At 40.8% G+C, this 24,821-nt stretch overlaps 1 protein-coding gene across 1 annotated transcript in view; it reads left to right on the top strand.

The window, feature by feature from the left end:
• NOS1AP (nitric oxide synthase 1 adaptor protein) overlaps positions 1-24,821 on the top strand; it is a 104,441-nt gene that overhangs the window by 22,611 nt on the left and 57,009 nt on the right. The window contains exon 2 of the mRNA XM_070940886.1: positions 8,092-8,163. Coding sequence (XP_070796987.1) covers positions 8,092-8,163 — 72 coding nt within the window. The remainder of the gene's footprint in view (positions 1-8,091; positions 8,164-24,821) is intronic.

Below are 24,821 nucleotides of genomic sequence, written 5' to 3'. Positions count from 1 at the left end.
TTCTAAGGTCAAAGCAAAGGAGGGAGTGATCCGACCATGACAAGGGCTCAATAGCTATGTCTCCTATCTCAAGATCACTCAGCCACTGACCAGAAACAAAAACCAAGTCCAGCATGTTTCCCCCCATGTGAGTAGGGCCATGAACTAACTGGGTCAGGTCCATGGCCGTCATGGAAGCCATGAACTCCCGGGTCACCTCAGACACCTCACCGACAGATGGCAGGTTAAAATCCCCCATGACCATAAGCCTGGGGGTATCAACCGCCACCGCAGCTATAATGATGAGTAGCTCGGGTAGGGCCGCCGCCACGTGGCAGGGAGCCAGTATGTAATCAGCAGGCCCATCTGCACCCCATGACCCCACTTCACAAGGAGGGACTCAAATCCGGCAGTCTGAGGAACAGTGGCCTCCCTTGGACCAAGACCTTCTTTAATGACAACCACCGCCACCCCTCCCCTCCCCTGTGACCTCGGCTGATGAAATGCGCAAAAACCGGGTGGGCACATTTCAATGAGGGGGACCCCCCCTCCTGGCCCAACCAGGTCTCCGTGATACCTACCAGGTCCACTCCCCCCTCCTGAACAAGATCGCAAATGAGGGAGGCTTTATCACGGACCTGGCGTTGCATAACATCAGCCGAAGGCCCAGGGCCTGAGGGTCTGTGCAACCCGGGGAACGAGAGGAGCACTGGGGGCCGGAGTGCGCCACCACTCGAAAACAGCGAGCGCGCACTCCCACAACATGATATGGCCCCCTGCTCCCGCCATATCTGCCCCTTCCACCCACAGTACTGATGTAATGCCCATTATCGGCACAAGGTTTAACCCCCTCCTTGACCCCGAATCCCGCACCTCCCATGCCACGCTCCACAGCCGGACCAGGTGGGTCGTCCCCCACACCCACAACCCTAGATCTAATCCAACCCTCCCCCCGCGGGTAATCCCCTGAATCCACACAACCCATCCCCCTCCCAGAACACTTTAAAATCTTGTCTAAAAGCTTCCCCAAAAAACCCCACAGCGCCCTCCTCGCAACATGCCACTTCTCGGGATTCCAAAATCCGTCATCAAGATAGGCCCTCAATAGAGTGGAGGGCCAAACCTGCAAGAGGAGGCAGTCTCGCAGGACAAGGAACTCAGACACCGAGTACATCCAGTCATTAGGGGTGAGAAATAGTCTGTGGTCAGGGGGACCACCATGGTGCTGTAAGTCCACAGGGGAAAGTTCCAATCTGCGGCACAAGCAACCGGACTCCATTGTCCTCTCACAACAGTGGAGGGGAGATACATGCCATTCGACTCCCGGAAATTCATTGGTCCAACCATCCTCTCACAAAGGCTGACCAGTTGAGATAATCCTAAGGATTGATGGAAACCAGTAGTGAAGGCCAGCCATACACCGACTCCCTCCGGACTTGTGTCTCCAGATCCAGTTCCCCATATGGGTTAAGGAGAAGTCAAAAAGCCAATCGTCCGGCTCATGAGCAGGATTCAGTTCAGGGAGAATCTTGCAGCGGCGGAATTAGGAGAGGGCATGATGGAAATGATTGAAATATCCTGGACATCCTCAACTTTCTCCAGGCTGGTTTGAACAGAGGTTTGGCTCCTTCGACTCTACGGAGACAGACTGCTGCCTTGTCAACCGTGCTCATGTGCCCGCCTTACCAATCCTTGTTGCACCATCCTCGGATTCGGGGTTTCCTCCATGGCGCTACAAATCTACAGCTGCCTACGGTCCATCGATATCCATCCTGGGACCTTCCACTAGTCCTGCAAGCTCTTAAGTCGCCCCCGTTCGAACCTTTGGGTTCCGTAGCTCTCAAGTTCCTCTCATTCAAGGTGGTGTTCCTCCTGGCAATTACATCGGCCAGGAGGGTTTCAGAGCTCACTGCCTTATCGATTAGGAAGGATCTCTGCATATTTCATGCTAATACTGTGGTTCTCAGCCTGGACCCTACGTTTACGCCCAAGGTGAACTCCTGGTTTCACCGGGCCCAGGAGCTCATCTTACCAGACTTTTGCCCGTCTCCTCGGCACCACCGTGAGGAGTGCTGGCACACGCTGGACGTGCGGCGGACCCTTCACCGTTACATTCGCTGTACAACTTCCTTCCAACGGATGTTGTCTTACCTGAACGTCCCTTTTCTGGGCGCTGCAACCACAATTCATTCCCTTCCCCTTCAGGCTCCTGCTCCGGGCCTGAGGAGTCTGGGGTGTCAGTGTGTGCTGTTCTGACTGTGAAGTGTCTCGTATTTAGGCTGTCCAGGTCTTCGAGACAAAGACTGGAGTGCAAGGAGACAAGGGGGCGTGGTTATAGTACGAAGGAAGAAAGTTTTTCTCTCAGTTGCTGTCAAAACATGGAGAATAAACCCAGCCATGGATTGTGGTCGCAGCGCCCAGAAAAGGGATGTTCAGGTAAGACAACGTCCGTTCTATTAGTCTTATTCATATCAAGCCTCCCTTTCTGTGCTGTGAGCAGGACAGAGACAGTGTTAGAAAAAAAGAGAAGGAAAAAATTTCTCAGCTTGTCCCTTGCTGTTTTGTCCACATTCCTGTTTTCTGTCATCTTCTTATTTGGAATCCCCTGTTGAATTTATCCAAACATCCACTTCACTGTACCAAGCGCCCCCCAGACAGTCTGCTTAGCCTACACTGTTAAGAAATCTTGTATTTTTTTAAAAAAATGTTTCCCTGTAGGTAGAATTATGCTTATCGAGAAGAAATACCAATTTTAATCAATCAAACCTCTTGAATGAGAAGTGAAACATCTTCCTCAGGGAAAAAAAAATGTCCAGTTGCCTTTTGAAAAAGCACCTTTGAGCCAGGAAAAGTAGAAAATTTGTTGGTGTTTAAATTGAAGATTAGGCCATTGGACTTAGGAAGTTTTGCCAGTGCAGTGGCAGACAAAGCTAAAGTTGAGAAGAAGAATATATAATTGTTTTCTTCCCATTTTACTGATTTTGCAGATGGACATACTTACCTATCACATTACTCCCCTTCAGGGCAATCCATTCTATCCAGAGTAGAGGAAAAAAAATAAAGAATAGCTATACACAATTAAAGGCATGAGACTGGAAAAAAAGAAAATTAAAATTAGCTTACCCAATACTATTCATTATATATCTCCAAATATCTCCATCCTTGTAAACCATTCTCCCTTCTGTATATCATGCAGATTTATGCACTGCCTTTTGTTTTTTAATCTTTCTTTTTCTTTTTTTAGAATCTCTATTCAGCATGACTTTTTAGTTTTCTCTTTTCTCCTGATTGATATATTCTTCCTTCATATATTTGAGTCTAAGTCTTTCTCTTTACATGACCAAACTATTCCAACATCCTTTTGCAGTTGTATATTCAGCATATTATTTATTCTCTCTTTCACCTTCACACACTTCTTAAGAATTTCATTCCTGTTGCATAGAACTTACTTTTATGTTTCTTCTGAGAAATCCAACTCACAGTTCCATAGCAAAGAGCAGAAGCAAGCTCTTATACACTACAGTTATTTTCACTTATTTCGACAAACATTTGTTCTTCACAGTAGACTGTATGTTTACTAGCATTTCTGCTATTTAAAATATTTTGATACGTTTCCCCATGTTTATCTATTTGCTTTACTATTTTACATTCTTTACCAAACTTTCAATTGTTCATTTTCCTTATCCAAAATGGTCTTCGAGTCATTTATTTTCAGATTCATGCTTCAGATTGAGTCATACAGCCTGCTGACGTTACAATATAAATGCTGTATTCAGCATTTATAAATGCTGTATATAAATGCTGTAAAATAAGAGTTTTATGAAATATTAAACATAATATCATAAATTTATAGCATAAATTTCCACATGTTGCAGCATATTTAAATATTTAAAAAGCCAGGTGGAATTCCTAACATTTCAGAAGATAGACTCAAGATTCAGAAGGATCTTGATGGACTTGACCAATGAGCCCAATCCAAGAAGATGCAGTTCAGTGGCGAGAAAAATAAGGTCTGCATTTAGACAGGAAAACCAAATGTCAAGTGTGAACTGCTTCTGAACGATTTGAAAATTTATCGCTATTCAACTTGCCAACGAACTGGGGGGAGGGAAGGGTGAGAAAGAATGCAGATGATCCAAGAATAGAATGTGTGAGTCAAGAACCCACCAAGGTCACTGATGCAGGTGTCTGACAAAGAAATGAACTGTTCTCAAAACAAAAGACTGATTCATAATTGGACAGCGTGATCACGATGGGTGGTGTTAAGGATATTGTTGAGTTGCACCCGAAGTTGTGGCTTATAAAGCAGAGTACCATTAGAGTTTTACGCACGGAAACGGTTTTGAGAGTAATTGTGAATAACATACAGACAAACTGGGTTTTATAGTATTTTACTTTTAGGGAAAAGCAAAATCATAGTCCTTTAACAATCCAAGTCTTAGCCGTATAAAGTGCAATATAAATCAATCCAGGGATATAAAATCTTCTTACCAGTTTATAGAAAAATACACGGAACAATCAGGAACAATATAAAAACAGTTCAATAAATATCAGAAAGCAGTAATCATGATCAAACAGTTGACCATAGAGAGATCAAAAAGTGTTACAGCATAGCAGCAGGTAAAAATGATGTAGTGTTCCCATCTAACCATACTTTAGCTCTCCTTAAATACAATGGCTACAGAGCTCATCCAATCAGGAAGCACAATGACTCAGCACAGTTCTTAAAGCTACATAATACATTCACATAATACAAACATACAATGTTGGCTTATATATTTCCAATTAGGCAATACCCATTTCCTAACAGGTGGGAAGAAGGGAAACCAATGTTTAACTATGTAGCATTGCATGGAAAAACTTCAGAGCTGGTTTTAATTCTTTAGTGCCGAAATGGTATATCCAATAAAGTTTTAATTTTGGTATTTTAAAATGCCTGAAAGTGCCTACTTTTCCTGGGTTCGCTAGTCGGACAGTTGAGACCAAATGCACAGGTTTAGAATAGGTAGTACCTGACTCAACAGTAGTGCCTATGACAAGGATCTAGGTGTTCTAGTATACCATCACCTAAGTATATGAGTCAGTAATATGCTGAACTGCCAAAAAAAAAAAGTCAATCCAATTTGAGGCTGAATCAATTTGAAGAATTGTATCAAGATTAAAGAAGTGATAGCACTGCTCCATACTGCACTAGTGAGTCCATATTTGGAATACTACCTCCAGTTTTGGATATCACAAAATAAAAAAATATGCTGAGAACCTAGAGAATGCAGAGAAGATCAACAAAAAATGATAAGGGCTCTGGAGACGAAATTGTATGAAGAACAGCTAAAGGAACTAGATACGTTTAGCTTAATGAAGGGGGATACATGATAGCAGTCTTCCTTTTTTTTTAAAAAAAAAGTTTTTTTTATTTTTTACACAAACACACATACAAACATACAATGTATTTTTTCTGAACAGAGTATTTGGCTGATTCACAAATTTAAACAGTTTTTAGTCATTTCAACTAAAATAACAATTTCTATACTTCCTTTTTGCCATAATATTTATACTCTTCTATTTTTTTAAAACCAGTATTACCTTCATTCTCACCTCTAATCTTAATCAAATTTCATTTTTTCTCTTCTATACTATATTGTACCCCTCAAATTTAAAATCTCACCTAATATAATTCCTAGTATTCATTATTATGATTATTAATATTTCCCATTGTCATCTATTTTTATATCCATCATCAAATTAATTATGTGGTGTTACAATCATTCATTTCTTATAGGAATAATAAACCCAATTATTTTATAACATACATTTCCTTAAGTAATACAATCCAACATTTTGGTGTAAATCAGTTATATGACTATTTTTTTTCTTTGGATATTAATCATAAACCAAATATCTTTCCTCATATATTTCTTTATATAAATTCCAAAAATATGAACATGAATATTCCAATTATTTCCATTTTCATGCAATCCAACTTATTAAAAAATCAATTAGTTATGTAACCATCTTTTCTCTTTACATGATAATAAACCAAATAGTTTCTCCCATATATTCCTCCAAACCACAACTTACTCATTTCTGCTTTCACCACAATATACAATTAAAAATATTTCAATTATTACAATTTCCCTAATTAAATTTTAAAATGTTCTGTTATCCTCTAATCATATAGTTTTCCCCATATATTTCTCCAAACCACAACTTAGTCATTTCTACTTTCCCCACCATATACCGTTAAAAGTATTTCAATTGTTACAATTTAAACTTATTCATATTTCTAAAAATTTATCATTACCTAAGTTTCAAAAGTACAAATAAAAATATTCCAATTATTATTCAATTCATTTTTACAGTCATATGATTTTCCATTGTTTCTTGCTACAATTCATATTTCAATCCTAAGTATATATAGCATATTCCTCTTTCATTTCTTTCTTCTTTTCTCCTTTTTTATTTTTATTCTGGCCTTTTTCTTTTCCCTTTTTTTCTTTTGAGCTTTAAAATTTTGAACTCTCCTGTTTTGCCCTATATTTCCCATTGTTTCCCATCTCTTTTCTCTTTTTCTTATTTCCCCACTGTTTATCCCAGTGTAATCATTCTGTATTTCAAAGTCCTGGACTCTTCTATTTTGCCTCGTTTTTCCTGTTGTTTTCACCCTTTTCCACTCTTTTTTATCTTTTTACTGTTAATCCCAATGTAATCGTTTAAATTTTTTGTATTCTTTCTATTCCACCTTTTTTTCCTTCTTTGTCTCTTTCCACCCTCTCTGTTTTTCCATTGTTAACCCCAATGTAATCTCTAAAAGCTTCCTTTTTATTGTTACTATCCACATATTCAATTAATTTTCCATAGTTAGTCTCATTGTCTTTATCTTCTTTATTTTCAATCTCTGTGCCTTGCTTCTCCGTCTTTATGTCCTTGTCAGCTTGAGCATGCTCTATCTCAATTTTTGGGTCCTCAGGTTTCAATTCTCCATGTAGCATTGTGATTATTTCCCTTATTTCCGTTTTCCATGACGAGTACATCATTTTCATCATTTCTCTAATTTCCTGTGCCATTTTATTCTTTCTGGGTTAGTCTTATTCCAATTTTAAAAGTCTCATTGTGTTCCTTCCCCCCCCCCCCCAAAAGTCAAGCTGCTTGCAGGCAAAGAAATCCTCCCCAAAAGTTCTCACAACTGTTATCTCTAATAAAGTTCAGAATTTTCCAAAACAAAAGTTCCAAATTGCAATGTTCTTTTTCTCCTGAAGATGACTCTCTACAATCCACAATTTCTATCAGTAATCTGACAAAGTATCCATTTTGTTTCAATCCACGTTAACAGTCTTTACTAACTTTTCTTTTCTTCTTTTTAACTTTGAAAATGCCAAATCAGTCCAGTCCAGTCCAAATTAAACAATACTTTTCCCCTCTTTTTTTTCTTTTGTTTGTACAGCACTTCTATTACAGGGCTTGTTTCAATATCTCTTTTGTTTTTCTTAGCATTCAAAAAAATGGATCTACTTATTTTCTTTCCAATCCTTTTGCCAATTTTGGGGTTATTTCTTCTAGTTTTTAAAGATCTCCAAATAATTTTATTCAAAAGTCAATTTCCTTTTGTGTGTTTATCCCTTTAAATTTCACTTCAGACCTCCTCTTTTCTTGCCCCCATGCCCGTTAGCCACTGTTTTTACGCTGGTTTTTTTTTCAGAGTTAAAAGTCTTTTTATTGTTATTTTGCCTATGGATTGGCTGTCACTCACCTGGCTTCAAAACTCCGTTCCAGTCACCGCTCCTGCTCAATACTCAATACAGAAGCAAGCCACCTGTGCATAGTTGTATCACTGTACAAACCCTATCCTTACATACTTGTATCCAGATTTCAGGTACAATTATACAACTTGGAAGGTTTGCAGTATGCATCCTCTTGTCCCCACCTTCACTCTACAAATGCATATGTCTGGAGGATACTAGGTTGGAGAAAACTGGTTTATGTATTTCCTGGGTACAAAGAGGAGTAGCAATAAATATTTTCTTGCCAAACAAATTTTAGCCATCCAGACCTGTTTAGAATACTTTGGTAATCTGATATTCTGCTCTAACCCTACTATTCTTTCTCCTCCTCCAGTATATTGGCAGCTTAGATGTACCTCGGCCAAACAGCAGGGTAGAGATTGTGACTGCTATGAGACGCATCCGGGTAAGTGATGGCAATACTATTCCATCTTGTTTATAGATCTTTGAAACATCTCAAAGAGAGATTGGGTTACCCTATTCCCATGATGGCGAACCTATGGCACGCGTGCCAGCCCAGGTCCACCACACATGCGCGCACCTCCAATCGGCCAGCTGGTCTTCTGGTCTCTGCCGTGCATGAACGGAGGCAGGCCCTTCCCCGATCTCTGCAGGTTCTACCCTCTGCAGATGCCTCTCCATGGCAGGAAAGCAGAAGAAAGCTAGCATGCGATGGGAGAAACTGCAAAGATCTGAGGAGGCACGGAAGGCAGGAGGAACTCAATTGGGGGAGGAACTTTGGAGATCGTGGAAGGTAGGAAAAAGCTAGGATTCGGTGGGGGAGGAACTTTGGAGATCAGGGAAGGCAGGAGAAAGGTAGGATTCCATGGGGGAGGAACTTTGAAGATCGTGGAAGGCATGAAAAAGCTAGAATTCCATGGGGGAGGAACTTTGAAGATCGGGGAAGGCAGGAAAAAGTTAGGATTCCATGGGGGAGGAACTTTGGAGATCGGGGAAGGCAGGAAAAAGCTAGGATTCCATGGGGGAGGAACTTTGGAGATCGTGGAGGGCAGGAAAAAGCTAGGATTCCATGGGAGAGGAACTTTGGAGATCGTGGAAGGCAGGAAAAAGCTAGGATTCCATGGGGGAGGAACTTTGGAGATCGTGGAAGGCAGGAGGCAGCTCTTTAGCACAGCTAAAGCACAGTTCTTTAGTCAGATCTCTCCCCCCTACAAGCACGGCTCTTTTAAACAGGGAAAGAAGACGGGCAAGAGAACTAAAGTTTAGCAGGAAACTTTGGAGTTGCCTGATCATCAGCCAAGCCATCTTGGCAGCGCCATGCCCCGGGCGGGGAACAGCTGTCTCACCAGGGAACGGGCTGATACCTAGTTGTCCTCTAGTAAGAGGTATCCCGGCCCACTTAGAAAAAGTGGGGGAGGCGCATTGGGGGGGCATCATGCACAGTGCGGGCGCATGTGCAGAGGGAGCGTGGGGGTTGTCGTGCACACATGTAAATGGGGGCGTGCATTGCAATATGGGTTCCGGCACGCGGGAGCGCGACAGCACACGCGCGCTTAGACTTTTGGCACGCAATGCCAAAAAGGTTCGCCATCACTGCCCTATTCACTATCTCTGTCATTCAAATGTGTGCACTTTGCAATTAAATACTGGCTATTTGCATTATTACCATTGCATTCTGAATATTCTTTATCCTGTAAATTCTTCCGAATCTGGCTGTTTCCACATGTTTTCCACATGGGTGGAAAATCTAATGTGCTGAATTAACACTGGTGTGATCAGTTTTGAATGCCTTAGAGGATTCATGTATTGTCAGTGGGCCTGTCACTCTTGTTCTTTGGATAGGTACATATGCATGCACGCGCACACACACACACACCAAACTTTCTTTAATCTCAGTCTGAGAGAATACCTCTTGAAAATCTGGAAGCACATCGCAGTTATACTTGGAAAGTCAGGCCCACACTGGCTATTCTGCATGGCTTGTAAAGGTCAGTCAGCATTTGACAAACTGGGATGAGGGGAATCGATGAAGAGATGGGATTGCTGAGAGGGGACTTAGAAAACAACAGTTAAAACAGTTGGATTGGCAGGGAAGGGGTAGTCATGGTTGTACCATGTTTCACTGAAAATAAGACCCTATCTTATATGTTTTTGAACCCCGAAAAAAGGGCTTGGCCTTATTTTCAGGGAGGTCTTATTATTTTGGGGCACATGGAGCAAGACAGGGCTCCTCTTGCCATCTTACCTGATTTCCAGCTCTGTCTCCCTAACCCTAACTGGAGGAAACGGCAGGGACCGGCTGCACATGTGTTTAGATATTTTTGGTGAGGGCTTATTTTTTTTGGGGGGGGGTATTTTAATGCATGTGCTCAAAAGCCCGACTGGGCTTATTATCAGGGGATGTCTTATTTTCGGGGAAACAGGGTATCTTTACTGTGCCAATAGCAGCTCTGGCACAGGGCATTCTCCCCACTACCTAGCTTTTGGCTAATCAGTGGTATAAGAGTGACAAAAGATCAGCCGTGGGCAAAATGAACTCTCTAGTCTGTAGATTAGTGTAGGGCTCCGGAGTGAGTGCCGATATCTCAGCTGTTTTGGGGGTCCATAGGGGACCATAGCTGATCCGTAGGGTCAGTGAAGAAAGGGGGCACAGGCTGGTGTGGACAGGGAATCCACAAATTCCCTGTAGCACCAGCGAAGAGCCTTCGACTCTACAGCTGGGAAGACAGCCATTGAGAGCTGTCACAAAACCGGAGCAGTCACGAGTTAAGGGAAGAAAGAGGAAACAAGACATAACATTTGGGTGAGAAAGGAATTGCTGTCTTGGAAATAAAACTTCTACTTTTTAAGAGATAACCTGAACTGTAAAAAAAAATTAATTAGAACAAAAAGAAATGGCAAGAGCGAAAGGGGAGGAAGTGGATATTTGGCTACCTCCCCTTTTCTGGATTAGCGGCTACACAAGAGTTGGCCGTGTATAAAAATTAATTCTCTCAAAGAATATGAACTGATTTCGAATAATAAATGGAAATCAGATTGGGCAGAGTGAATTTAGATTGAAATACGGATGAATTTTGGACTTTAAATTAGAAACCGGAAAAGTCTAAGTCAGAACGAATAGACTTTAGATCAGTGAAAATAAATTGTGAAGGTATACAATGCCATCTAGTGGTGAAAAAAATCCTTTTTTTTTTTGGAATGTGGAATGAACAAAGAATGACCTTAAGTAACATTTGAGATAAACTGTTTTATGATTTAGTGGGAGTAAAAGAGGAGAAGGGGAAGAAGAAAAAAGATTAACAACTGAATAGTTCAAAGACTACTTTGTTGGAATTGTTTTTTTCTGTCTGTACATTATCTGCTGGTATATTATTTTTGCTGACTATCTGGAGGGCAAATTTTTGGATCTTTTCTCTTCCTTTCCTCTATTTTTTTCTGTTTAAAACCTGAAATGTGGAAAAGCTAAAATTTGGATATTATATTTTTCTTTCTTTTTTCTTTTTTTCTTTTTGGATTTTGCATTTCTTGACATTTAATATTTTGTATTTGGGATAATTACTCTTTTTTCTTCTACTTATTGTTTTTGATTGCATTTCAATAACCAGATATTTATTTTTTATTCGCCTATATTTTTACTTTACTTTCTTTTTTATAGTTGGGTTTATTATATTTTTTGGCTGACCTTTGGATTTCTTGCTTTTGTTTCTTGATTATTAAAAGTTTTTGGCAGTTGGTGTTTTTTTTTCTCTTCCACTGTCTGGATTTTCTTTTTCTTTTCTTTTTTCTTCTTTTTTCTCACTTTAGTTTCCCTTTAGGGGGAACATTAGTGTTTGGTTTTGTTAATATCATTTTTTAAACATATGGATTAGGGTATCAAGAATCTGAAGATCTGCGGTGACCAGGACGATAAATGTGGATTATAAATATTGATTTACGATATTAGGATTATAAATTGCATGATTTGAAAGTAAAAATTAAAATGAAGAAGCAACCACAACATTTATCATCACCATCAATAACAGCAGCACCAAGCTCCGCAGCACAAAAAGCAGCAGAAACAACAAGACCAAACCAACATGGAATTAAAAAGCATGATACAGGCAATGCATGATGATCTTAAAGAAATGAAAGAGATGATGGGAAGAAATGAACAAAGATTGATAACAATAGAAGAGAAATCAGAAGCAACAGAGAAAAGTGGAGGAGATGGACTATAGCCGTGATGGCGAACCTATGGCACACGTGCCACAGGTGGCACACAAAGCCATATCGGTGGGCATGTGAGCATTGCCCTAGTTCAGCTGCAGCGCACATGTGCGTGCCGGCCAGTTGATTTTTGGGCCTTCTGGGCCCACCAGAAGTTGGGAAACAGGCTGTTTCCGGGGCTCTGGAGGCCCTCCGGTGGAGTGAGGAAGGCCTGTTTTTCGCCCTCCCCAGACTCCAGAGGCTTTCTAGGAGCCTGGGGAGGGCGAAAACATCCTTCCCCACCCCCCCGGGGACCAGAAATGGCCTGGGGCACATTGAATTATGGGTGTGGGCACGCGCATGTGCGACCCCCCCCAACATCCCCCTGTTTTTGGCACACGACGGCAAAAAGGTTAGCCATCACTGGACTATAGGCTCAGAACTACAGATAAAAGCCAGGAAAAGACAGTTATACAGCTCAAGATTGACAAGGCAGACTTCTACTTAAGATTCCAAAACATAGAGGAAGAAAAAGAAGAGAATTTACCAGAAAAAATTGCTGAAATATTAGCGGAAGTTATGAAAGAAAGTCCAGAAAAAATAATTAACGAAATATACGAAATTTACAGAGTATATACAAGATATGTGATGAGGAATAATCTACCTAGAGAAATACATGTTAGATTTACAAAACAAAAAAAAAACAAAAAAAACCCCCCGCTGAGAACAGAGATCTTGCAATTTATGAGGAACACAACGACACAATATAAAGGTAGAGATATAGTGGCATTGAAATAAGTTCCAAGAAGAGTGAGAGATCTAAGAAAAGAATACCAGTTTTTGATGAAACATTTGATTAAAAAAGGAGTGAGTTTTAGATGGTTGATACCTGAAGGAATCTTGGTGAATTTACAAGAACAAAGGCACAGATTGGATATGGTAGAAAAGGCAGAGCTATTTTACCGGCAATATATAGAACAACAAGAAGATGCGAAAGTGAGAGAAGAAGAAAGGGCAAGCTGCCCGGAATAGAAAAGAGAACCAACTAATGGTGACAACCAAGGAACAAGAGGAAAGAACATTGAGAGAGGGGGCAAGAGCGAAAGAGATAAAAGAACAAAGAGAAACAAAGAGAAACACTTGACCTTTGATCAAGTGACCTTGATCTACTAAACAAATAAGTAAAAATGGAAGAAGTAAAAGTAATATCAGTGAATATAAATGGACTAAATTCAGTAATAAAAAGAATATTCAACAAATTAGAAAAATTAAAGTTAGAGATTATATGTCTACAAGAATATTAAGAAACAGCATAAATATCTATTGGAGCAAAAGAAATTGGGAATACTATATACAACACTATAAGAGATTAGAAATGGAACTACAAAAAAAACCGCACAACAAAAAGATTAAAAACTTGTTGGATTTGAAAAAACATAAGATGAATTTAATGGAAAATGAAGAATTGGCGAATAAAATAAAAGCTACAAAGCAAATTTTTTTTGAAAATGCAAATAAACCAGGATGATGGTTAGCATATAAAATGAAAAAAGAGAAAGAAAAGAAATTAATAAGTCAATTAATAGATCAAGATGGAAAGATATGTTATAGAAGTAAGGAAAAGAGGATAATTGAGAAATACTACAATGGATTGTATCAAGAAGAAATAATAGAAAAAGATGAGATAGAACAATATTTGAAGAAAATGGAACTGCCTAGAATCCTGGAAAAGTTCAAAAAATTATTAGAAGAAATAATAGCTATGATGGAATTAATGGAGGGAATTATAAGACATAAAAATGGGAAGACACCAGGTCCGGATGGATTACCAGCAGAGGTATATAAAACCCTACAAGATGTAACAAAGAGCGTTGTTATTTTTAGATTCACAAAAGGCGTTTGACAACGTGAATTGGCAATTTATGATAAAACAGTTGAAAATGATGCATTTGGGAGACAGATTTATAAATATGATCCAAACTATATATAGAGACCAAGTGGCAAAGGTGATGGTAAATGGTGAAATGACAGAGAAAATAGATATTAGAAAAGGAACAAGACAAGGATACCCTTTTTCTCCTGTGTGCTGCTTGGAGAGTCCAAGCATGGGTTAATTCTGTCTGTTACGTCAGAGACTGAGTTGGAAAATTCTTTGGCCACGCCTACTTCTCCCAGCCGAGCCTCAGTTTTTTTCAACTCAGTCTGGAAGAGAGACTTGTTGAGTTGGCTCTTCAAATTATTGATTAATTTCCTCATTTTTCGATATAAAACAAAAAGGGAAAAAGGACAGAGCCTCTTTAAAAATCTTGCTGGCAGGGACTGCTTAAGGAAGTAGTCAGCGCTGAGGGCTGTGTTACAGTAGTGATCGGATCGCTACTAAGGCAGCATTGCCACGTGGATTGTTTGATCCGGTGATGGTGGCAGAGGCTTGGAACGGCCATTGCTGCTGCCAGGGCTTCAGTTCTCCGTTCCTTTCTTGCCGTGAGGGAGTCATGGAGCAGCAATTTCGTGTGCTGATCAGAGGGCCAATAGCCGCCATTTTGTGGGCGGCGGCCTTTTTGTTTACAGTTTCTGAAGCAGCGAGAGAGGGATCAGACGGCCAGGCAGCAATATCGCCTCAGGAAATCACACTTCTAAAGCCTGGAGATCATTTGGAAGCCGTCCGAAGCGCAAGTAGACCGTGTTGCCGGTTTCTAGGTGCAGATTGCTGGTGTTTGTGGCCGTGTTGCTGGTCTCGCGCCATTGCTAGCACGTGGGTGCTTCTGCTGCTGCTACTGTTGCTGTTTGCAACTTATATGCATTACAAGCCGTGTTGCCGGTTTGGCGTTAAAATTGGTGACCTGGACTGCGCAGTGAGTAATAAGTCTAGGATTTCCTAGCACAATTTCCCCCATTTAGTCACCTTTGAGTATAATTGACCTTGCATACTTCAATAATGGCAAATACTAGTGATTCAGAAGGGTCATCATCAGGCAGGGTGTTCTACCCCTGAAAAACCCAGATTACATTCTAGCAAGGTGGCTGCCAGTTCTCAGGCTAAGCAGGCCAAACCCTCATCTGCAGCAGCTGAGAAAGATGCTCAAAGAAGGCAAAAAGCCTTGGAGAAGCATTTTGCAAAAGCCCAGAAAATAGCTGGCATTCCTACATCACCAGTACCTTCTGGGAGTCAAAGTGGGCCTGATAAGGAGTTGAATCAGGGGTGAAATGCACCCGATCCGGTAGCGATGGCGGTGGGTGGTTTGGAGAACTGGTAGCAAAAATCCCTGTGTCTCCCCCCCCCATGCCTAGCTGAGCTGCACGATCATCAGAGGCTTAAAAAGCATTTTTTCTATAACCATAGACAGTATTCTCACAACATGGACAGATCTCAGGACAGGTTTACCTTTCGAGACAGGGCTATCTAGATGTCTCTTCAGGGGCACAGGTAGGCAGCCTTACCATTGTTCAAAGTGACTCACAGGTTCAGGTCCCCATTGATGGCAGGTTAAGGATGTTCGCCAACCAGTGGTGAGTCACCACCCAGATGCTTGGGCCTTTCAGAAGGTAAACCTCGGACTGACACTGGAATTTTGTTCCAACCCCCTACGATGATTCATTCAATGTCCTGTTCCCAGGGTGCCTCCAAGAAGGTTATGATGGAGGCAGAGATCCAGCACTTGCTGGATATCAGGGCCATAGAGCCAGTGCCAGAAGGACAAAGAGAGTTGGGATTTTACTCCATCCTCTTTCTAGTTCCCAAAAGTTTGGGCAGCCAAAGGGCTATATTGAACCTAAAAGAACTAAATGTTCATTTAAAGTAAAAAAGGTTCAAGATGCAATCCCTTCATACAATCCTGGGTGGCATCAGAAAAGGGGTCTTCTAATATCTATAGATCTCAAGGAGGTGTATCTCCATGTGCCCATCAGATTGTCCCACAGAAGGTTCCTCAGGTTTGCCTTTGCAGGCCATCACTGGCAATACCGAGCGCTACCCTTCGGCCTTTTGTCAGCCCCATGCACTTTCACCAAATTGCTGGACGTAGCAGCGTCACATCTGTGGGCTCAGCCGATCCGCCTGCAGTGTTATTTGGACGGTGTTCTAATTCAGTCGTCGTCCCTCAGGCAGGCAGAACTGGACCTTCAAGTTACAGTCCAAACCCTTCAGGAACATGGCTTTTCCGTGAACTGGGACAAAAGCCAGTTGACACCATCCACCAGGCGTACTCATTTAGGGGCAGTGATTGACACTCAGTTATCACAGGTATTCCTATCTCAAGACCGCAGGGACAGTTTGAGGGAGAAGGTAGCTCGGGTCCAGTCCTTACAGCTAGTCCCCGTATTACTTTTTTCCTAGTTATTAGGGAAAATGATATCCTGCCTAGCAATAGTTCCCTGGGCTCGTTTATATATGAGGACCTTACAATGGTTCCTTCTGCCCAGTCAGAGGTCAGAGCACAGCAACTTACTACGCAGGGTCAGGGTTCCTCCACAGGTTCTTCACTCCCTGAACTGGTAGAAGTCAGCAGCCATGGACAAAGGTTGCCTTTTTCGAGACCTTCCCAGGCTGGTGTTAACATCGGACGCCAGCCTCTTCAGTTGGGGGGGCTCACCTGAATTCCAAGATGACTCAAGGGCGGTGGTCTCAGCAGGATGTGCTCAACAACATCAACCAGCTGGAGCTGAGAGCAGCCCACCTAGCATTGTGCCACTTTCAAACCGAGTTATTAAATCACCACGTCCTTTTGTTGATGGGCAATGTCACCGCCAAGGTGCATGTCAACAGACAAGGGGGCACTCGTTCCAAGATTCTCATGCGCAAGACGAGGAAGTTGGGTCTCTGGGCGGAACAACACCTGCTGTTGCTGCGGGCGGAACACATTGCCGGGACATCCAATTGCAAGGCGGACTGGTTAAGCAGAACACATTGTAAGCCGCCCTGAGTCTTCAGAGAAGGGTGGCATATAAATCAAATAAAAAAACAAAAACAAAAACAAAAACAATAGACCAGTCCGAATGGTGACTCCACCCAGACCTCTTTCACCTCATAATGGTTTGCTTTGGGACTCCGGTCATAGACTTATTTGCCAGTCCACAAAACACCCAACTGCCTCAGTTTTTCTCCCGGTACTGGACACCAGCAGCCAAGAGGACCAACACACTTTGTTGCCCGTGGCCGGCCAACCTGTTGTATGCCTTTCCTCCAATCCCGTTAATCCAGTAGGTGATCCGGAAGATCTTGGAGGAAGAGGTGGAGGTGTTGGTGGTGGCACCTCATTGGCCGCGATGTCCATGGTTCACGGATCTGATGTCACAAGGTCTCCCTCAGCCAAGGGGCCCTTCAACACCCAGAACCCCAGTGGCTCAAGCTGGCCATTTGGCACTTGAGCGGGAGACCCTGAGGAAGGAACATTATTCACCAAATGTGATTTCCACTATTCTTGCTTCTAGGAAACCATTGACAATCCGGATTTATAATGCCACCTGGTCATCATTCTGTCGCTGGTGCACCAAAGAGAACCTGGTTCCTACATCTGTAACTGTTTCACAGGTTCTGGATTTCCTGCAACGGGGCCTGGAGAAGGGTTGTCTACCAATACCCTCCGTCGCCAGGTTGCGGCCTTGGCAACCATCTTGCCAGGTGAGGGAGTTGTTCCTCTGTCTCACCATCCAAGGGTCCACAGCTATTTGAAAGGAGCTGGCAACTTATTACCTCCAACAGTCCACAGATACTCAACCTGGGATCCATCAGTGGTTTTTCAGGCTCTCACATCACCACCATTCGAGCCTTTAAGGACCACCACTCTTAAACTGTTCACATTTAAGGTTGCCTTCTTGGTTGCGATTACATCTGCATGCAGAATATCTGAACTTGCTGCTCTTTCGGTGCGCCAGGATTTGTGCATCTTTCATCCAGACAGGATCATTCTTCGCTTAGACCCGACATTTGTGCCAAAAATAAATACCTTGTTTCACAGGGCGCAGGAAGTTATTCTACCAGACTTCTGTCCCAACCCGGGACATCCACGTGAAAAACGCTGGCATACCTTAGACGTTCGAAGGGCTTTAAAGAGGTACATTAAACACACGGCCTCTTTCCGACGAATGGAAGCCTTATTTGTATTCTTCCAGCCCACGTCTATGGGGAAGAAAGTATCACCATCCACCATTGGACGTTGGCTCAAGGCTTGTATTGCCTTAGCTTATGAGCAACAGGCCCGGCCTGTGCCCCATCGCATCATGGCACATTCTACATGTAGTGCCTCTACTACCGCTGCCTGGGCTACGCAAGCCTCGATTCTGGAGATTTGCAGGGCTGCCACTTGGGCTTCTCCTTCTCCATTTGTGCGGAATTACAAACTGGACCAGTACGCATCTGCAGAAGCAGCATTCGGGAGACTGGTTTTGCAGAAAGTCCTGCCGGCCAAGGGGACCCTGGACCAATCTATCTCCCGCCCTGTAACAATTTAGCTTGGGTATATCCCATGCTTGGACTCCCCAAGCAACGCACAGGAGAATGAACGTTGGACTTACCTTGAACGTTTTTCCTATGTGTGCTGCAGGAGAGTCCAATCCCACCCAGGCTTGTCATGGTCTGGGGTCCAGGAGTGGTGTTCCTGGTTTCGTTGAAAAAAACTGAGGCTCGGCTGGGAGAAGTAGGCATGGCCAAAGAATTTTCCAACTCAGTCTCTGATGTAACAGACAGAATTAACCCATGCTTGGACTCTCCTGCAGTGCACATAGAAAGAATGTACAAGGTAAATCCAACGTTCAATCTCCATTATTATTTATATTGACATTACAGATTTTAAATAGAAAAGTGAGCAAGGAAAAGGAAATAAAAGGAATGAGAATAAAAGAAGAAGAATATAAACTACAAGCAATTGCGGATGATTTGGTGTTTATCATGGAAGACCCAATAGAGACAGCGCCAAAACTATTAGAGCAAATAGAAGAATATGGGAAAGTAGCAGGTCTGAAAATTAATAAAGATAAGACAAAAATACTAGTGAAAAATATGAGAAAAGCAAAAGAAGGAGATGATGGAGAAACTGGACATCCAAATTGTGAAGAAAGTGAAATATTTGGGCATCTATCTGACATCAAGATGTGCAACACATAAGGAAGACAAATATCATAAACTGAAAAAACAAATTGAAATAGATCTGGAGAAATGGAGAAACTTGCAATTATCACTAATGGGAAGAATAGCATTAATAAAATTACCAAATGTATTACCAAAAATATTATTTTTATTTCAAACTATACCAATAAAACTGGAGAAAAAATATTTTGAAGAGTTGAAGAAAATAACATGGAAATATTTGTGGCAAGGAAAGAGACCAAGGATCAATATAAAAATGCTACAAGATGCAAGAATTAGAGGTGGGTTTGGCCTTCCGAATTGGGAATTGTATTATCAAGCAGCAGTGTTAACATGGATTAAAGAATGGATTTTATTAAGGAATACAAGACTATTGACTTTGGAGGGTCATGTTTTACAACTGGGTTGGCATGCCTTTTTATGGTACGGGAAACAAAGGATACATGGATATTTCCAAAGACATTATGTAAGAAATGGTTTGTTATCAGTGTGGGAGAGAGTGAAAGAAAAACATTATTTGAATATTCCAATGTGGCTTTCTACAATAGAAGCAGTGACATACCCAAATTTATTTATTTATTTATTTATTTATTTATTTATTTATTTATTTATTTATTTATTTATTTAACAAATTCGCATGCTGCCCTATCTCCGAAAGGACTCAGGGCGGCTCACAACAATAAAAACAAGCAAAATCAATGTTAAAAATACCCAATAAGATTATAGAAAGACCATTAAAATCCCCTTTAAAACCCCTTCAGTCCAAACCAGCCAGGCGAAATAACCATGTTTTAAGGTCACGGCGGAAAGACCGAAGGTTAGGGGCCACCCGGAGCTCCAGGGGGAGCTGATTCCACAGGGTAGGTACGCCCACAGAGAAGGCCCGCTCCCTAGGGGTCGCCGGCCGACATTGTCTGGCCGATGGCACCCCAAGGAGGCCCTCCCTGTGAGAACGCACCAGGCGATTGGGAGCTGTCGCTGGCCGCAGATTGTCCGCCAAATACCCCAGGCCTAAGCCATGTAGGGCTTTATAGGTAATTACCAGCACCTTGAATCTCACCTGGAGGGCAACTGGTAGCCAATGCAGGTCACACAGGAGAGGTGTAACATGAGAGAGTCGGGACACTCCCATTACTACCCGTGCGGCCGCATTCTTCACCAGCTGAAGCCTCCGAGTGGTCTTCAGAGGCAGCCTCATGTAGAGAGCATTGCAGTAGTCGATCCGGGAGGTGATGAGCGCATGGGTGACTGTGCGTAGGGCATCACGGTCCAGATAGGGGCACAACTGGCACACCAGACGAATCTGGGCAAATGCCCCCCTGGTCACGGTCATAACATGATCTTCAAAAGTCAACCGTGAATCCAGGAGGACGCGTAAGTTGTGTGCCCTATCAACAGGGGGCAACACCTCACCCCCTACAGCCAAAGATGGAATATTCCCTTGGAACCGGGATGCCGGTATCCACAGCCACTCTGTCTTGGCGGGGTTGAGCTGAAGCCTGTTCCTCCCCATCCAGAGCCGCACCGCTTCCAGGCACCGGGACATCACGTCGAGGGCATCACTGGGCTGATTCGGGGTGGATGTAAAAAGTTGGGTATCATCAGCATACTGATGATATCCCACCCCAAAACCACGGATGATCTCCCCCAGCGACTTCATATAAATGTTGAACAGAAGGGGAGAGAGGACCAACCTCTGAGGGACCCCACATGTAAGGGGCCTCGGGGCCGCATTGTGAACATGGGGAATATTATTAGATATAAAGACATTTTGACAGATCGGGGAGAACTGAAACAAAAACAAGAACTAGAGAGACAAGGGATCGCGATAGATTGGTATACAAGACTGCAAATACAATCAAGATATGAAGCAGATCGTAGACAATATGGCTTTTACTTAGGGAAATCAGAACTGGATGAAATATTGACAGGAACAGATGAGAAAATGATTCAGAGATTATATAATTATTTACTGCGTATTAGATTAGAAGATGAAGAACTAAAAGAAACAATCATAGCATGGGCAAATTTTTTTGGATATACTATAGAATTGGAGAAATGACAACAACTTTGGGAAAGAAACTACAAATTAACAATGGTAACAGCCTATAAAGAAAACTTGTATAAGATGTTTTATAGATGGCATATGCCACCAGAAAGATTAGTTAAGATGTTTAAAGATAAATCAGCTAAGTGTTGGAAATGTCACCAATTGCTGGGATCATACTATCATATGTGGTGGTTGTGTAAAGAAGCAAATCAATATTGGGTGAAAATATAAACATGGTTAGAGGGAATGCTGCAGCAACATATAGAGTTAAAACCAGAGATATTCTTATTGGGAATTGTACCAGAGAAATATAGTAAAGAAGATACATATTTGATTATTCATATAATAACAGCGGCTAGAATTGTATTTGCACAAAACTGGAAAGCAGATAAAATCCTGTTGGAAGAAGAAATTATAAAGAAAAGTTTAGAATGTGCAGAAATGAACAGATTAACATTGAGAATAAAAGATAAAGAGGAGTCGATGTATTTCAAGACATGGGATAAAAGGTATGAAAATCCGAAAAGAAGAATACAAATTGCAAACGTTTGCATGACCTGGTCTTTATTATTGAAGAACCATTAACATCAATAAATAAACTGATAGAAAATATTGGAGAGTTTGGAAAAGTAACTGGTTTGAAAATTAATAAAGATAAGACAAAAATAATGACTAAAAATATGTTGAAAAAGCAAAAAGAAGAATTGATGGAGATTTCAAAGATGCAGGTCACAAACAAGGTAAAATATTTGGGGATACAATTGACAGCGAGGTGTCGTTTACTTAAAGAAAATAATTATAATAAGCTTAAGCAACAGATAGGACAAGATTTGGTGAAATGGGGAAATCTGCAGCTATCTTTGATTGGTAGGATTGGAACTATTAAGATGAATATTTTACCTAGAATTTTGTATCTTTTTCAGACAATTCCAATAAAGTTGGACAAGGAATTCTTTGCAGATTTGAATAAAATGGTATTGAAATATATTTGGCAGGGAAAGAAGGCAAGAATAAAACTTAAGTTGTTACAAGATGCTAAAATGAGGAGTGGTTTTGGCCTACCTAATTTTGAACTATATTATCAAGCAGCTAGTTTAATGTGGATTAAAGAATGGATAACTTTGAAAAATACTAGATTATTGAATGATTTGTTGATGGGGTGGCATATCTTCTTATGGTCTTCTAAAATACAGGGGTATTTTAGAAGACATCAGATACGTGAAGCTTTATTTTTGAACTGGGAGAAGATTAAAAAATATCATTATTTGAAGATTCCAGTCTGGGTATCTACAATTGAAGCTTTTTCATATCCAGTGACATTTAAAGGGGAACAAATTGTTAGATATAGTGATATATTGGATGAAAAGGGTGAACTTAAGTTAAAGCAAGATCTAGAAGATCAGGGATGTAAGATGGATTGGTTTTCATATATGCAAATATTTTCTAGATATTGAGAAGATTTCAAACAAGGTTTTTATAATGTTTTGACTAATTTAGATAAGATATTAATGGGTTCTGATGACTGTAATTAAAAAGTTATATGGATATTTGTTAGAGGTAAAATTGGAAGAATCAATGATAGCGTGGGGGGGAAATTTTGATTATGATATTGATTTAGAGAAATGGCAAAAATTGTGGTCACATAATTATAAAATGACAATGTCTACAGCATATAAGGAGAATTTGTATAAGATGTTTTACAGGTGGCATCTACCCCTAACGAGGATAGCCAGAATGTTCAAGAATAAATTGGAGAAGTGTTGGAAGTGTCATCAGACCCCAGGATCATATTACCATATGTGGTGGACATGCGTAGAAGCAAGGAGATATTGGACTAAGATATACATGTGGTTGGAAAAAATGATAAAGAGACATATTGATTTTAAACCAGAGACATTTTTATTAGGGATCTTACCAGAGACATTTAATAAAGAATTGCAATATTTAATTGTGAATATTTTAACAGCAGCTAGAATTGTATTTGCTAAAAACTGGAAAGGAGAGAAGATAATTACTGATGAAGAAATTATTAAGAAAATGCTGGACTGTGCTGAAATGAGTAAACTGACATTTGAAATAAGAGAACAGGAAGATAAACAACATTATTTGATATGGGAGTTATTTTATCAATGGATAGACAATAAAACATAGAAATGAAATATGATACATGAAATGAAATTAAGATAAAATGTGTAAACACTTGTTTTCTTTTAGGGGAAAAGAACATTTGTCATATATTGATATTTCGAAGATTTTTGGAGCACGAAAGGATTTTAACCGATCGAAACACTGTCTGTAATGGTTTGAAAGGATGATGTTTTTATGTTGTTTTTGTTTAAAATAAAACAAAGTCTTTAAAAAAAAAAGACATGGGATAAGAAGAAGGCAGAAAAGAAGGGAACTGATATCATAGAGCTAAAAGAATTAAAGCAGGAAATTTAATAACTTAATATTTTTAACATATAGAAAATCAAACGTTTAAAACTTTGGTAAGGTCCTCTCAGTTACTACGGTATGAGTATTACAATATGTGAAATCTTGTGTGGCAGATGGCAGGAAACAAGTAGTTGAATGCAGAACATAGTCTACAAAGTCACCAATGAAAAAAATAAAATAACCCAAGTACTGATATTAAATTGACTGCAATTTTTAGATCTTCCTGGATCTTCCTTTATTCTCCTGTAAAAATGGGAACATTTGTCCTTCTCTAGTCCTCTGACATTTCTCCAGTGGTCTCAAGATTTTTTAAAGATGGCACAATCAATCAAACCATTGTTTCAGTATTTTAGGATGAAATTCATCTAGCCTAGGAAATATAAACTAATTCAAAGGAAAAACATTTTTTAAGCCCAAGATACTGTATACATGTAACTACAATTAAGAACTACAGCATTCATAATTACTTTCCCCAATGTGTAGGAGGATTCCATTTCTTCAACTAGGAATTAAACTTTCCTTGAACTGATACATATTTGTAATCTTTTATATGAATTTGGCCATTTGCTGTTCAAGTCCTTTGACTTTTTCTTCAAGAATTGCTTCAAACTTTCATTTGCTACATATATAACTAGATTGTTTTAAGATAGAACACAAATTAAGCCACTGGTTTTTGTGCTTGATTCTGCTGATCCATAAACATCACAATGAAAGTTCACTTTCATGTTATTTCTGCTACTTTAAGTATATATGCTGGTTCAAAATATGTGTCAACTGTCCAGTTGGAAATCCAGAAAAAGGAACTTCTGGAACATTTTTTCCCCAACATATTAAACTTTACTGAATAAACCATATTGGCATAGAAGAAGTGAAACTAGCTCTGGGTTTCCTGTGCAAAAGCAAGCATAGTTAATTCCCCCTTTTCCCTGCAGGCCACCCACAGTCCAAAATGTTCACCAATCACTCCTGTTCATTTTGTTATGGGAAACAGCCAGCTATGCCGGGACATCTGCTCAGTGTGTCCTTGAAATGCCAGCAATGTCCTATGGTACCAACAGATGCTTTAATAACAATAACAACAGGGCTTCACCTGCAAGGTTTGGAAACTAAAACTGGACCCGGATGAGACCATGGTTTCCTATGATGTGACTTCCCTCTTCACATGCATTCCAAGAACCGAAGCTGTCATGATAGTGAAGAAACGAGTGCTACAAGACAGCACCTTAAGTGATAGAACCAACCTCAGCCCAGACCACGTATGAGCCATGTTGGACCTTTTCCTGACCACTACCTATTTTAAATACAATGAAGGTTTCTACAGACAAAAACACAGCTGCACCGTGGGTTCACC

The sequence above is a fragment of the Pituophis catenifer genome, unplaced genomic scaffold (assembly GCF_029215685.1).
Source record: "Pituophis catenifer annectens isolate HBS135680 unplaced genomic scaffold, rPitCat1.0.hap2 SCAF_3, whole genome shotgun sequence".
Classification (NCBI taxonomy): Eukaryota; Metazoa; Chordata; class Lepidosauria; order Squamata; family Colubridae; genus Pituophis; species Pituophis catenifer.
This window is presented reverse-complemented; position numbering and strand designations above follow the sequence as displayed.